Source organism: Cuculus canorus, chromosome 2 (genome assembly GCF_017976375.1).
Source record: "Cuculus canorus isolate bCucCan1 chromosome 2, bCucCan1.pri, whole genome shotgun sequence".
Lineage (NCBI taxonomy): Eukaryota > Metazoa > Chordata > Aves > Cuculiformes > Cuculidae > Cuculus > Cuculus canorus.
In genome coordinates, this window is record NC_071402.1 from 107,895,537 (window position 1) to 107,910,343 (window position 14,807).

The 14,807-nt window shown below is 39.4% G+C and overlaps 1 protein-coding gene across 7 annotated transcripts in view; it reads left to right on the forward strand.

The window, feature by feature from the left end:
* The window catches only part of PDE1C (phosphodiesterase 1C), a 291,755-nt gene that overhangs the window by 226,354 nt on the left and 50,594 nt on the right, over positions 1-14,807 (forward strand). For all 7 annotated transcript variants that reach the window (XM_009568489.2, XM_054060642.1, XM_054060646.1 and 4 more), the window contains 4 exons: positions 985-1,101; positions 2,399-2,539; positions 7,792-7,892; positions 9,653-9,781. In XM_009568489.2, coding sequence (XP_009566784.1) covers positions 985-1,101; positions 2,399-2,539; positions 7,792-7,892; positions 9,653-9,781 — 488 coding nt within the window. The remainder of the gene's footprint in view (positions 1-984; positions 1,102-2,398; positions 2,540-7,791; positions 7,893-9,652; positions 9,782-14,807) is intronic.

Genomic DNA, 14,807 nt, shown 5'->3' on the forward strand with positions numbered 1-14,807 from the left:
TGCAATCACAGTTCAGGATTAATATTTAAATCAGAAGGAACTAAGTTGCCGTTTGGATCTAGCAAGATAGTTCTTCTAGCTACTTATTATTTTGGTTGACTGAACAGTAAGTAGTTAAAACCACTTCTCACAAGTTACAGGTGATAGGACAAGAGCTTTAAGCCATGTCAGGGGAAGTTTAGATTGGACATTAGGAAAAATTTCTTCACAGGAAGGGTTATCAGGCACTGGAACAGGCTGCCCAGGGAGGTGATTGAGTCAACATTCCTGGAGGTGTTTAAAAGGCGAGTAGACATGGTGCTTGGGAACATAATTTAGTAGTGGCCAGGTACAGTTAGAGTTGATGATCTCAAAGGTCTTTTCTAACCTAACGATTCTATGACTCTATGAAAATATGACCATAGGTGTCTGTATTTTTTTTTTAGCTGCAAAAACCATATCACCTTATTCTGTTTTAAGCATGAGGGAAGCTTTTGAGTACTTTCTTCACAAAAACAATATAGGCACAGTAAAATCCAGAGGCTTTAATATCATTTGAAGGCATATATTTATTGTTTCTCTTTCTTTCAAAGTTATTTTTATTTTTATAGATGTAGCATGTGGGTATGGGACAAAGAAGGGTAAAATCAGCCACAACAGGGCCATCCCAGTGTTTCAGGTACTAAAACAAACCAGGATTCTTTTTGGATCCTTTTTTTTTTTTTTTAAATTATTAAACCTTTACTAATTAAATTCTGGCGTGGAGAATTATCATGTTTAGAAAAAATAAATAACATACATGTTGTTAATGAAAGCCTCTTAAATGCAAGTCATACAATACTGAGCAGTAAATTAGACTCTGTATTGGTTAAATGGAATTGAAGAAGTTAAAAAAATATTACCTACCTTGCCACTCTAATTGTCTATTTGTAGATGTGATAGAAATCAAATTATCATTGTAAAAGGAATGACCATATTAACTGTCTTTTCTACCTACTCTTGCAGAATGTAGACAAGTGGTCCTTTGATGTGTTTGCACTAAACGATGCCAGTGGGGATCATGCACTGAAATTCATTTTCTATGAACTTCTCACACGCTATGACCTGATCAACCGTTTCAAGGTCAGTAGTTAGAAGATAAACCTCTTCTTCCATCTCAAGTTTTGTTACACTTTCCTCTCATCCTGCTTCGTTTCCTTCAGAATGCAATTTTAGTGTTGTTTGAAGGCTTCGTTGACACTGCACTTTCTGCAGTAAGCAAGACACAATGTTATTTATGAAGTTGGACAGGGCTCTGAGCAACCTGATCTACTTGAGGATGTCCCTGCTGATTGCAAAGTACGGGTGCACTAATGGCCTCTAAAGGTCTCTTCCAAGCTAAACTATTCTGTGAATCTATAATTGCTACAGTTTTCAGATAAAAATGTTACGTCTTTTCCTCCAGCTCTGAGCAGACGTAAATTTGGATGGCAGAAATATTGCTCTTAGGTCTTAAGCATTCTTCCTACCCAAATACTCCATTGTCCCTTCCTCCACTGACAATTCCACTCTCTGGTAGTGTCTACTCACTTTGGCTGGAAAGGGTTTACAGATCTCTCTCTCCTGTACTTTTTCTTGAAATGCTTGTGCCTGATGAGAAAAGTTTTAAGAAGGTAACTGGTCAGAACTGCATCCTCCCTTGCTGCATACTTAAGAGAAGAACAGCAGTGCCCCTCTAACTATGGAAATATGAGCGTTTAGGGCATTTGTCATTTGAGCAGATGAAACTGAAGAAGTCATATTACCAGTTGCATCTGTTGCAGCTGACACAACCTGCATAGTCTGCTCTCTAGGAATCTTCTATATTGCATTTTCTTGAGCGTGTACAGTTCTACCTCTGGAGTCAGAAACTTGCAGCAAGTCCATTAGATGGGCAGACTGGATTTCACTGTGAAGAAACTGAAGTCTGATAAATTATACCCCTCATTGTAGAGTATCTCAAACTTGCTATATGATGTGTTTCATTAGAAAATCTTGATGATGAATAGTGAAGCAGAGGTATATTCCAGTGGTTTGTGAGGGGAACAGATTGATACTTGTGGCCTAATTAGAAATATTTCTCCAGGGGCAACTAATCAAGTGTTCTATGTTAGTTTTCATACTGCATGTGTCTTCCAGACAGCATTTGATAGTATACTTACTTATGTGTGTTTATGTGAGGGAATGATTCATCCATAATGTAATTAGGGATGGGAAAGCTGGTTTGAGGAAGTAACCTGGATTCACTCTCTCTCCTGACTGCCAATTTCAGATGTTTTAGTGTGTTATTTACTTGTGAAGTACAAACTGCTCTTTAGGGCCTCTGTTCAAAATGTTCCCATCTGAATGCTAGCTATTAAAGGTGATTATTTTGGTTGTAATTCTGTGCTTTTTTCCTCAGATCCCCATTTCTGCACTGGTGTCCTTTGTGGAAGCTCTGGAAGTTGGCTATAGTAAACACAAAAATCCTTATCACAACCTAATGCACGCCGCAGACGTGACACAGACAGTCCATTACCTACTTTTCAAGACAGGCATTGTGGTAAGTACGGAAGTTGGCATTTTGAATACATAATGAGATTACAACAGGTTTTGCTCAGTAAGGAGATTATGATTATCCACAGTAGAATCTGCTTGTACCGTCTACAAACTTTGATATGGCTGTGCTAATGGAAACGAAGACTCAGGATTATTTAGAAATAGAAGGTAGGTGAAGATCTAAGTAACTTTTCACAGTGATTTAAAAAAAGGATGAATGAGAAATCCAAGCCCTGTTTTTCACTCTGCCAGATTTCCTGCATGGTTCTGCCAACACATTTATGTTGGAAGTCATTTCACCTGAAGTGAAGAAGCAAATTGTTAAGCTTTCTTCTTACTTAAGGGAGATAAGCAGTATCTCCAAAGGACAATTTATTCCACTTACTTGAGGATGACAAGCTCCATGCTCTGGAAATGCAAAACCAGCTGAACTGGCTTACACAAAAACTTACAGACAGCTAAAGTCTGCCAATAATGACAGGAATGGATGGAAGGCTTAAACAAAAATACTTAGTACGTAGTACATTCCTACAGTGGTTGTAAAGACATACAACAGAAATAATATGAAGACAAACAAGAGGAATTTGAGGCAGGCAGGTTCCAGAGTGGTGATCAACCATTGCAGTTTGGGTTCAGCTGGTGGCTCAGAAAGTTACTGGCCCACACAGTGGAGACAATAAATAGTAGGGAATGCTCAAGGTGTACAGCATGCAGATGTAGTTGAGTACCTCTGTGGAAACGCCTCTTGCAAACAATTTCTGGGGACAGTTTATCCAGGGCTGCCCCGCAGCACATGGACTGCAGCACCATAATGTGTCATGCAGGCTTTGAAGACAATGGCAGAAACAAAGGCTAGAACTCATCAGGGAAAAAAGTAACAGCTGTGTGTATCCCAGGCTCCAATCTGACTGAGAAGGAAAACCAAAGGAAGGAGAAATATCTATCTAAAATTTTCTCTGTAATGTGTCTCAGCCTTATCTCAGCCTGGCAACAAATGCTCAAAGCTATCATCCTCTAGCTTGTGTCTGTGGAGATATTCTCTCATGTATTACCTATGCCCAGTAAATTATCTGTGTCCGAATGCCTTTCCATGCTATTGTGATACCTAATTTTTAAAGTGACAAATAAGAACTCTTCAGTATTAAAACGCTTTATTTTTTAATGTCTCTGAAGCATTTTTCCTCTCCATTTCAGAGGAAAAAATGTTCTGAAATATGGGGAGAGGTCAGAAAATAAGCACGTTCCAGATTTACATCTATAGCTCAAAATTAGAATTTGTGCACTTGTGAGCGTATGTAAAAGCTGGCACTGAAGTCAGTGCCTTGTTCGCCCGAGTTGAGCCCTTTGCTTTTGTATCCCTGCTGTAATAAGCTATGTCCAAAACAGCCCATGCAGACCATTACAATGGATTTGCACTCCAGAAGACTTAGTGAATTCTCTGTTTTTTATCAGGAATAATCTCAAGCACTAAAGCTCCCACAGCAAAAGGATATCATTTGGTTTAAGAGCCAACGTAGCAGAAGAAACCACTCCTGCTACTGAGGGACTTACAACAGTGTGTCAACGCTGACATCTCAGCTTTGCTTCCCTAGTTAGAATGCTTTTTTAAATTTGTTTTTTCTTGGTTTTCCCCTTTTTCTTAGTTTTCAGCCCACCTCCCCCTGTGGGATAGAACCCATCTCCATGCACATAGATTAGTGGAGTTTGAAGACAAGATCTAGAGGTCATCAATTCTAAGCTGCTGCTCGCAACAGGGCTAGCTTCTCGCATGCATAGGAAATTCACACATAGTACAGAAAGCTAGGAGACATTTTCCTTTGTCCAGAATTTGCTTAAATCAATATCTTATCCTTACTCTAGCATACATATTTCTTCAGTTTATCACTTTCACAATGATTATGCAAGGAACTTGGACATGCTGAAATATGAGACTTTGGTTTCAGAAAGCATGTTGAGATCCTTGGTTTAATTATTCTTTTTCTGAATGAAGAGAAAGATTGGTGAAAAAATCATACAATAAAACAGAAAAATAGCCCTTATTTATCTTGTCGAGTAGTTATTTTCAATGTGGAAAAACTACTGTTTTTCAGAGTTTAGTAGTTTATGTATTGGTCATTTGTTCCAGCCTCAAAAGAAAGAAACTATTGTCTGGTTTATCTTTGCACAGTTATATGCCTTTGTTGAATATTTTCTCCTATTATTTACAAGCTCCCTTGACAGTTTTATTCCAAGCTTCTTTTTTCTTCACGTTTCTTTTTAATTAAAAATCTTCTTTCCCTCTAATCATATGCAGTGCCTGAAATCTCTTTAGTTTTCCATTATTTTTTCCCTTCAGCTGATGCCTTGGAAATTTTTTGTTATACTTGACCGCATGAACCAGACTCTCTTGGGTTCTCTCATAGGTATAACATTGAAAGAGAATATGGAATGACTCTGATGGTTGTCTCATAGAGGACTGGTCTACAAGCATGATGTGTAGGAAGAACTTCAAAGAACTGACACAATTTTTGCTCATGTCACGTTCTTTTCTTTATTTGACTCTGTCATTCAGCTATGATTATTACTTTATTTGGTATTATTTTCTGATTAATCTTTACAATTATTAAGCATTACCATATGGTTTCTTTGAGACTCCAGGCAACGAGGTGTGAATGGTAAAACTTAAGAATTTTTCTCTGATACTGTCAAGAATTACAGGAGAATATGCCCTGCAGCTGACCTGTAAAACTGCAGAAGTGCAGACTTGTGTCACATCTGTTTGTTACAAAGGGAAGTTAAACCCTCCTACCCTCTAGACTGTTATGATTAATAAGCAGATGATCATGAGCTCTGAAAATGGTAAATACTTTGGAATAAAAGAACTACAAACTATGGAGAAGGAAGCGGGCTAATTATTGCTTTCTGTCCTTTGCAATATTTTCTTGGAAATGCATCCATTTGTATAACTAGGTTTGGAAATGCTACTCTTTCCTCTTTCTTTTTTCTTTCTGTATGCATTTTGTTCACATGCCAATGCCTTGTTCCATGCCAATGCCTTGTTCCATGCCAATGCCTTGGCTTGGCAGATAATTCTTTGTATTTCTTGTGTCTTTGAGAAAGACAAGTTGTCAGCTCTTCAGAAATGAAAGCCATTCCTGTTTCCTCACTCTTTCCACCTGCGGCAGTGTCTTGCTGCTTTCTTAATAGTTCTTGGTGGCTTTGTTCTTTAAAACCAGCTCTCTGATCCCAAGATGAAGTCCATCACAGACTAGTGAAAGGTACTATCACTGCTTTGATGGAGATTGCCTTCAGTCTCTGCAGGCTTTTAGCCTTCTTATGTGTTTTTCCTTGCAAAGTTGTAGCATAAAAAAAGGACTGAAAGGTTCCGACTACTTAGATGGTGCTTCCTTCCTGTTATGCACAAGCCTATTTGGACTTTGTGGTGCTCACAGCAATTGATTTGTTACCAACAGTTCATGACTGTAATCCCAGTCTATATTCTGAATGGTTGTCCTCAAATGCTGTTGTGAGATGTACTACATCTCCTCGGGTGTATTACACCCTACTTGAAAACCTGCATTACCTGAACTTGTTCAACAAATGATGCTTTGATAGGGTGTGCAAGTTAGCACTTTTTCTGTATGTGTCTTAAGAGATGTGGTAGGAGACTTCAAGCACAGAGCTCCTTGCTTTAGTGCTGTTTAAAAAATTGGGCCATATAATCCTGTTGGAGTAGGACTTGTCAGATGATGCCCAGAAGGTCTGAAGTTTTTCTGTCATTTGCACCCATTGCACTGGGGGAAGGGCAGAACATGGTTGAGGAACTGAACTCCAGATCAGGATAGTTCCTGTTTTCTTCCATTGCAATTGCCAGAAGTTGTTGTTTGAAAGTTGAAATCGTGTTCTTCATCAGCTGTAAAGCATTCCTTATTCACAAGTCACACCTGGAAACAGAAACATCACAGATTTCTCCACCATAAGTGCCATCCACTCCAGTCCTGGACTAGTTTTGTGGAAATAAGAAAATAGCTAATTTTCTGTGTCTGATCATTTCTAGATATCTTCGTCCTGTTCTCTCTCTTTCTCAAAAAGAAAAAGTCAAGAACTGCCTTGATTATGGTCAGTGGCATTGTGTGAAATATCGTGGCCAATATTTCAAACTGCATCTTTAGTGTAAGGAGATATTTACTACTGAGGTTTGCTTCACTCCTCTTTGGTTGTGTAGAGATGACTATGAAACACAGGATAGCTGCCCAGGCGGTGTGCAGACCCCACAGTTACTTGTGTTTCCCTTGCACATAGTTGACAGACCGGTGATGGCCCCTGAGCTGTAATAGATGTCTACAATAAATTTAGGAAGCGATACTGCCTTTACTAGGTGTCGAATTAAAAGGTAGTTGGTATATGAATGTCTATCAAAATGTTTGCAGGTTGATGATAAGCAGTTACAAAAACATTTGGCAACCGCTCTGTTAAAGGTTTTCTCTAAATGTAACACATTTAAGCATTTCATACAAATAATTACAACATCTACAGTATTCAGAGCTTTTGTCTGTCTCTGATGTACTTGATGTTAACAGCACTCCTTATGTGTGATCAGTGGAAACCCAGACATAAAACCACTGATTGACTCAGAGGAATCTGAATCATTTAGAGATTAGAGTCAAAAGGGATTTAAGCATTGAAAATGAAGGCTCTGACTAGGCAATTAGGTAAAAAAACATCTCAAAGGCTTTCTCAAATGTTTCTATAAATGATTAAGAAATAACAGGATGTACAACTTGTGAGGTTGTGTTTCCTCTTCCCCTCATGATTCAGTGACTGACAAATATTTGCAGTTACTGGAAATTAGTGACATTCTTCTGTATGTGAGGCTGGAAGTGTTATACCTGCCTTGGTGTTGTGTACATACCTGCACACATATCATCAAGTTCCACTTGAAGAGCCTTTATTTTCTTGAAGTTTCCCTCTTTCTCTTCCTCACACATGGCTCTTTAAGAAAGGTACATAACTCCCTTTGCTCTGCCTTAAGCCTCATCAGCCCCTGAAAATATGTTGCTGCTGAAGTTCCATTTATTTAGATGAAGCTTCAGGAAAAAACACTGATTCAGATTTGTCTATCAGCCAGAGAAGTTTGCTCTAAAACAGCTGACTGCAGGGAAAAGGCTATAATGTGCAACATTGACTGTCAGCAGTGGATAACTTGCCATAAAAGACAAAAGCCTTAATGTCTGGGAAGATGAAAACTTATCTGATTGCTCTGTAATATCTTTTCAGCACTGGCTGACAGAGCTGGAGATCTTCGCTATGATCTTCGCAGCTGCTATTCATGACTATGAACACACTGGAACCACCAACAACTTTCACATCCAGACACGGTGAGGCCATTGTAAATCATAGCAATGGGCTGGGAAATGGAGGGGAAGACCTTGGGAGAATAGCAGCACAGCCACCTGGAATAGTATAGTATCTTTTGCTTTCAGGTGTTACAGGACACAAGTTCACTCCCTTAGCTTGCATTTAATTTTCCCTTACTCTGCCATTCACAATGGAATGCATGTATTCTAGCTTCCTGAATGCTGTTTCATATTAACAGTCTATAAAACTAAGGTCCAAAAATATATCAAAATGCAAAGTTCCCAAAGGTAAATTGCTGTAGAGATTGCAATATTTGGATGAAGGTATAGTTTTGGAGAAGACACTGTAATTCTACAGTTTTTTCTCCTTGTTGAATTTGAAGAATCAAACCTGAACTGCATAAATCAAGAATTCAACAAGATCTGTATTCATCAGTGAACACCATCACTACACATGCTATTTTTACTTTAGTGGAAAACCATACCTGTAGCAAGGGGATATGCTTACAGTTTCCAGTTCAGGGAGGTCATGTTTTCAAGCTTTATACAAGCTTTATAAATTGCTAGACAGTGATTAGCTGATCACAAAACAGACGGAACCACCAATTTTTTAACTCAGAATCTTCTAGAAGTCTTTTGGGTTGGTGCAAGAAAGAAGGAGAAGATAAGTTCGCAGCGAAATTCAGAAGTATACAAAGGTTTTAAAGCCTCTAGTTGCAGTGAGAACTGGGTATATAATGTCTGTACGGTGTTTCAACAATGGAAGTATACTGATAGCAGTGACACAATGTCTAGATGTCCTCCACCGATACTGCATACTTGGGCATTTCTAAAATGCATTGCATCTTACCGTAAATTAGATGCCTGAAGTATGTTAACTGAATCATGCTGTGTATCACAGGGATACATCCATAGGTTGGTAGGATAAATCACACATATGCTCAGGAAAGCATGGGAATGTAAAAAGAAGTTTCTGTCTCGGTTCTGGGCCGATCCACACTCCACTTCTTACAGCTTCATGTATATGATACTTGGGAAGCTGCTTTATTTCCCATATACTTATAGAAGAATTCAAGAAGAGACAGTTGTAATTTATTCCCTGTAACACTGAACATCTGATAGTTTGGAGTGTCAGGGGAGAAAAACATCTACTTCTCTCTGGGAACAACAACTGAGTGGGGACCTTAACAAATTATCCTCTCCCTCTGTTGCCATTAACTTCCAGCAAGAACTTTGTCTTCAGACCACTTTAGCCATTCATCAATCTCAGATCTATGCCCTGGAACTTTAAACAAGATGTGAAGTGCCTTTCGCCCTACTCTGTGCCTCAGACAATTGCCCTTCAGGACAGCATAGTCTAGCGCACAGGTGACAGAAAATGGTTCAGTTCTATCTTACTTGCAACTAATTCGCTGTTCTGGAAACAATATTGGGATGCACCTGCAGCAGTTGCTTCCTTAGGCTTTAATATGAGAGCAACATCCACAAGAGCTGGAGAAGAGCCTCCTGATTCAACTCTAGTGGTCCCTATCTCTCACAGATCTAGTGGGTTTTTTTAAGAGATTATGTGTGTTTCAGCTGATGAAACAGATTTTGTGGTAAATTTTGATCTTAGTTTTCTTTTACTGAATAATGGTAATGAACAAAGCATTATAAATGTTCTTAAAATGCTTACACATGTTCTGTCTCTAAAGCTGACTAAAGGAAAACTTCTGAATGTGAGACTCTTTAGACAAAATAGAAGAAACATAACCTTTCCTCTGTTTTCTTTTAAATCCCAGGTCAGACTCAGCCATTCTATATAATGACCGGTCTGTGCTTGAAAATCACCATGTTAGTGCGGCGTATCGTCTTTTGCAAGATGATGAAGAGATGAATATTTTATCTAATCTCTCAAAGGATGACTGGAGGTAAAAATGTGAACATGGTGGATGTCTAGGAATAATGCAGCATCACCATAGGCTGTTATGACCTTGTTTGAATGGCAATATGCATTATCATAGATTGCATATTAGCATTTCTGTTGCTACAAGAGAAACAGCTTTAAAAGGTTTTTGCCTTGCTTATTTCTGCTTTTGGATTTCACTTCTGGTAGTGAGACTGAAAGACTTCATTATAATGGATTATAATATACAAATCGACTCCTATGTTGCTTCTAAGTCTCCCAGAGACTCCCTTTGTACAGATAAATGTGTTAGTGAGCATAGAGCTAGCCTGCTGTTTGTTCATCCTAATGCATAAACATAACCTTCATCTACTTTGACACTCCCTGCCTGGAAATTATAAATGGAATTAACACAAAAAAAAAAAAAAATCCAGTCCAGGAAGCATCAATCGGTATACTAGACGTGCCAGGATGATGTAAGAAGCTGTAATTTAAAATAAGCCTCATGCAATATGTGATTTATGTGACAAAATCAGCCCATGATTGGCTTTCTAATAGCAGACAGTTAAAACTGATGAGACCTTTCTGGTTTTATGTTTTTTTTTTTTTTAACTCCAAGGACTGGTACTTTATAAAAAGCTGAGTGTGCTAGACAGGAAGAATCCTCCTCCATGGTCTTTCTCATGAGAGGGGAAGGAGCTTGTGGGATCTTATGTGATACATGGTGCCTCCTGCATACACTTAAATGCGCTACAGTGCTGAGCAGTCAGTTCATCTTACTTTAATAGAAATGTGGGAAAATGAGCACTTCTGTAGGGCCTGGCTTCTAGCAAGCTGGTCAGTGAAAGCTCTGTTTGCTAATCTGTTTAGCCTGAATCTCCTGCAGTGATGTGATCCTGTAGCTGAACACAAAGAATAAAACTCAGGAACTTACGTGGCTGATTTCAGTGATTTCAGTGTGAGTGTTGTGGAGGAGTGGCCCAAGAAGTTCTATCCTCCAATATAGAAAATAGTCGTATGGTGGGCAGCGTGCAGGAACTTAAAAAACAAATTTAAAAATCTGCATTGAGGTGTTAAAAATCTAATTTCTTTTTTAGCTACAGCTGGTAATGCCTTTTCAAATATTGGCAGCAAATTACTGCTTCCTTTGATGTGGGCAGGGGAAATGCAAAGAACTAACTGACTAGAAACAGCAGGTTTAGAGTCACTGTCTAAAAGGAAAAACAGTGGAGCAGCTAATTGGGTATACTTCATTGCATAGATAGTGTCTTTAGCAAAATGATTTGCTTTGAAGCTTTAAACTGGTTTTGCTTGAATCAAACCTAGATATTTCTCATTGATTCTGTAGTGTCATCATGTGTATTCCATTGAGTCAACATGCTTAGACCCAAAGTTTCAAAGATTAACACATCTCTTTAAGAAATACTGTCACTGCCTGAGCAAAACTATTGAGCGGTTTGGATTTATTTTGTTCTCTCTCAAGTAGGTCTTTTTTATTTTTTAGCTGCCCATCAAGCAGCAGCTGCAGAATCAAGGCCATCATCTATGTGTTCTAATGCCTAAACATTGTGATTTTGGTGTGCTTTTGCTTTTGCCTGCCGGTTTTAAATACCATAGGCAAGCATTCAGAAAGCACTAAAAACATCAGCTGACTTCAGCAGGATCTAAGGTGTTGAGGAAAAAAAAAAAACCAAGAGGCCCAGATTTTCCCAGACTGGCACAATACAATAGGACCCTCAGTACTGAAGGATGCTTTGGGCAGCTGCTAAAATGTGTCCAAATTTAACTTTATTTTTGTAAACATACCTGATAAACCTCTTTCAGCAAGAGGCCTGAGCGATGGCTTTTCAAAAACAAATTCTTAAGTGTTTTTCTGAGCTGAGTTCTCACTCCTTTTTTCCACATCGCTAGTAAGAGAAAATCTGACGGTCAGTCGATTTTGCAGTCCTAGATATCTATGTGGATTTTATCATTTTTGTGGTTGTTGTTCATCTATTTAGGGTATGTATTTTCAGGAAAGAAATGTAGAAAATTAGAGCTACATTTTATTGTTGGAACATAAATGGGCACAGGCTTTGTAAGGAAAGCAGATGAAACTGGAAGAGATATTTCGGGCTACGGGGAAGGAGAGAAGAGTTGAATGCTTACTAGTACTTAAACTGTATTTTTGTCTCCATGGAAGTTGTGGCTTCTTAAATATTTGAAAATCAGGTGAGTTGTCTCATTTCATGAATGCCATTTGTACAAGTCATCAACAAATAAATGATGAAGCTATAACAAAAACAGATCACAGTGACCTAAGAAAATAAACTGTAGAGTGAACAGATGCTTTCTAAGATACTGTTCTAGACATCTTTTCTAGCACTGTATTCCATCATCAATAATTCCCACACAGTTTATTGCAATGGAGTATCCTTAGTGCAAGCCTGTTACGTATAGAAATAAGGCATCTGGGAAATGTTTAGCCCCTTAACTCTGTATTGGAGTACAGCTTTGGGAAGTAACATTTAATGCAATACTGATATTGTCAATAAAGCTGAGTCATCTGCAAGACATTGATTAGAAAACCAAAAAATCAAAGCTGTGACATTGGCCACAGGATGAGTTGTCATTCAGCATATGACAGTAACAAACCAAGAAATTCTCTTCAGGTTTTCCTCTTCTCCAATTGCTGTTCCTGACCCTGTTCCCTGACAACATGCTTTCTCCACCTAATTGTCCCTTTCCCTAGTTCTGCAGGGGTTATTAAAAGCCATGGGCATGTTATCTTAGAATTTATTTTCAAACTGGGTAGCTTCTAACTTTTTCTCACTGGTAGGTTATATCATATAGAATACAATGTTTCCCTAGCCTCTGGCCTTCGGGAAATCTATATAGTACCTTGAGAAAAAACATCCAGAAGTGTCATGAGAAGTATTTAAATCCCCAATTAGTGAGCCAAGCAGAATACTCAGGTCTATGAAACAGAGTCTGAGACTACAAGGGATCTTGAGTTGAGGGAATCCACAAGAAAACCCATTCTCAAGTGCTGGCAGAGCCATAATATTCTCAGTGGCAATGACTTTCATGTGACTGTGTTTTCGTTGCTACAAACAGGGATCTAAAAGAGAATGAATAAGAAACCCAAAATGAGAGAAATGGGAAACCCAAGCTGCATTTGTCACTCTGCCAGATCTGCTGGGTGATTCTGCCAACACATTTATGTTGGAATTCATTTCACCTGAAGTGAAAAAGCAAGTAGTCTAAGCTTCCTTCTTACTTAAGGGATCAAGGCAGTACCTCCAAAGGACAATTCATTCCACTTACCCTACGGTGACAAGACCCATGTTCTGGAGGTGCTGATCTCTACCCAATCTCTCCAGCAAAACCAGCTGAACTGGTTTACACAAAAACTTACAGACAGCTAAAGTCTGACAACAATGACAGGAATGGATAAATAGAAACAAAAATACTTGGTATGCAGTACATTCCAACAGTGCCTGTTGAGACAAATGACAGAAATATGTTTGAAGATGGACAGGAGGAATTGAAGACACACAGTTTCCACAGTGGTGATCAGCCACTGCATTTTGGATTCAGCTGGTAGCTCAGGAAGTTGGTTGAGGCTGTTACTGCAGCTCCTGCCTTCTTGAACACTCCACAATCATTCCATCCTCCCTAACGGGGAACTATTGAAGGAGAGGATGGGGGAAACACACAGCACACCATTGCATGGAACGTGGCTCAACCAATTTCCAACATGGTTTGCAATGCCATGAGTAGTGGAGATAGGCTATATGAAATCACCACAAAAGCTGGTAGTCAGTGTCACTCATGGTAGTACTTGTGTCTCCCACTGTATGTGTTGACACTTTTGTCTTCACAGCTTGGTGAGAAACCTGAAGAAGTGCTGCAGCCAGTGTGTAGTGTGTAATGGAGCGCAGGACAGAGAGGTGCAAGCTAACAAGGTGTAGCACAGCTCCTGCTGTTTCTTTTAGGCCAGTTTCAGCCTGTAGAACTACTTGCACTCTGGAACAACCTTTGTGCATATGATTTGCCTTTATACAGTCCCTTACTCGTTGCAATGACGTCGCTTTTAATTCTGAGGTCAGACATGGAGGCTCTTCCCTGAGGAATAACATGCTCCAGTGCCTCGTGTAAACACATCCTGAGCCTTCTGTGTTGAATGGCACCTGTGAATTGCAAGGTGCACTAAAGACGTATGTAGAAGGAGTCAGGCCATGTGTGTATCAAAACCCAATCCAGACTACCTGATTCTGATTGAAGTTGTGCCTGTTGCTCCTGATTGTTTCTGAAGTAAATAGAAATTAGGTCAGGTTTGCAGCTGATGCAGATGCATACTCAAAACCTCCTCCGAGATTCTAAATTGGCCACTGCTGCTTTTAGGGCCATTACTTAACAAAAAAGCACTGAAGGCTCTAGTCAGTAAGAATAATGCACTGTTGAGTAATGCAAATTGCATTCCACTAGTGAGTAAATTGGATCCCCTTTGCCTCCTCAGACTGTTGGAGAAGAGTAGTTTTCACTTGGGGTGGCTCAGCTCAGGAAAAGTGACTGGATGGAAACAGCTGCCTAAGTGCAGCAGTCCTCCTGATGATGCATGTTCAGGACGGTCTTCTTCCACCTTACTGCTGCTTCTCTGTGTGTCAGTGATTCAGCTGCAACCTCTCTGTGAGTGAATGAGTGGTCTTTCATTCCAGCCCATATTGCCATGATGCTGAGTGAGGTTTTGTGTTCTGTTTGAGCACAATAAAGCTGGGCAGGTGTTAGAAAACTGGAAGGACATGAAGATACATGAGTAAGTGATGCAATTGTTTAGATTTCTGTTGCTCTAAGATGTAGAGAGAGAGAAAAAAAACAAACTAAACCCCCACAATCCAAACCAGAAAGCCCCCAGGTTTTTACGTGTGTAGGAGGCAAACATGATGTGATGTCCTTGAGGTGCACCAAGATGGTATTTTAATGTGTTCCCTGTTTTGCTGCAAGTCCTGGGCTCCCATAACCCGCACTAGATACCTGCCTTTCTGCTCCGTGGCTCTACACAGAAACAA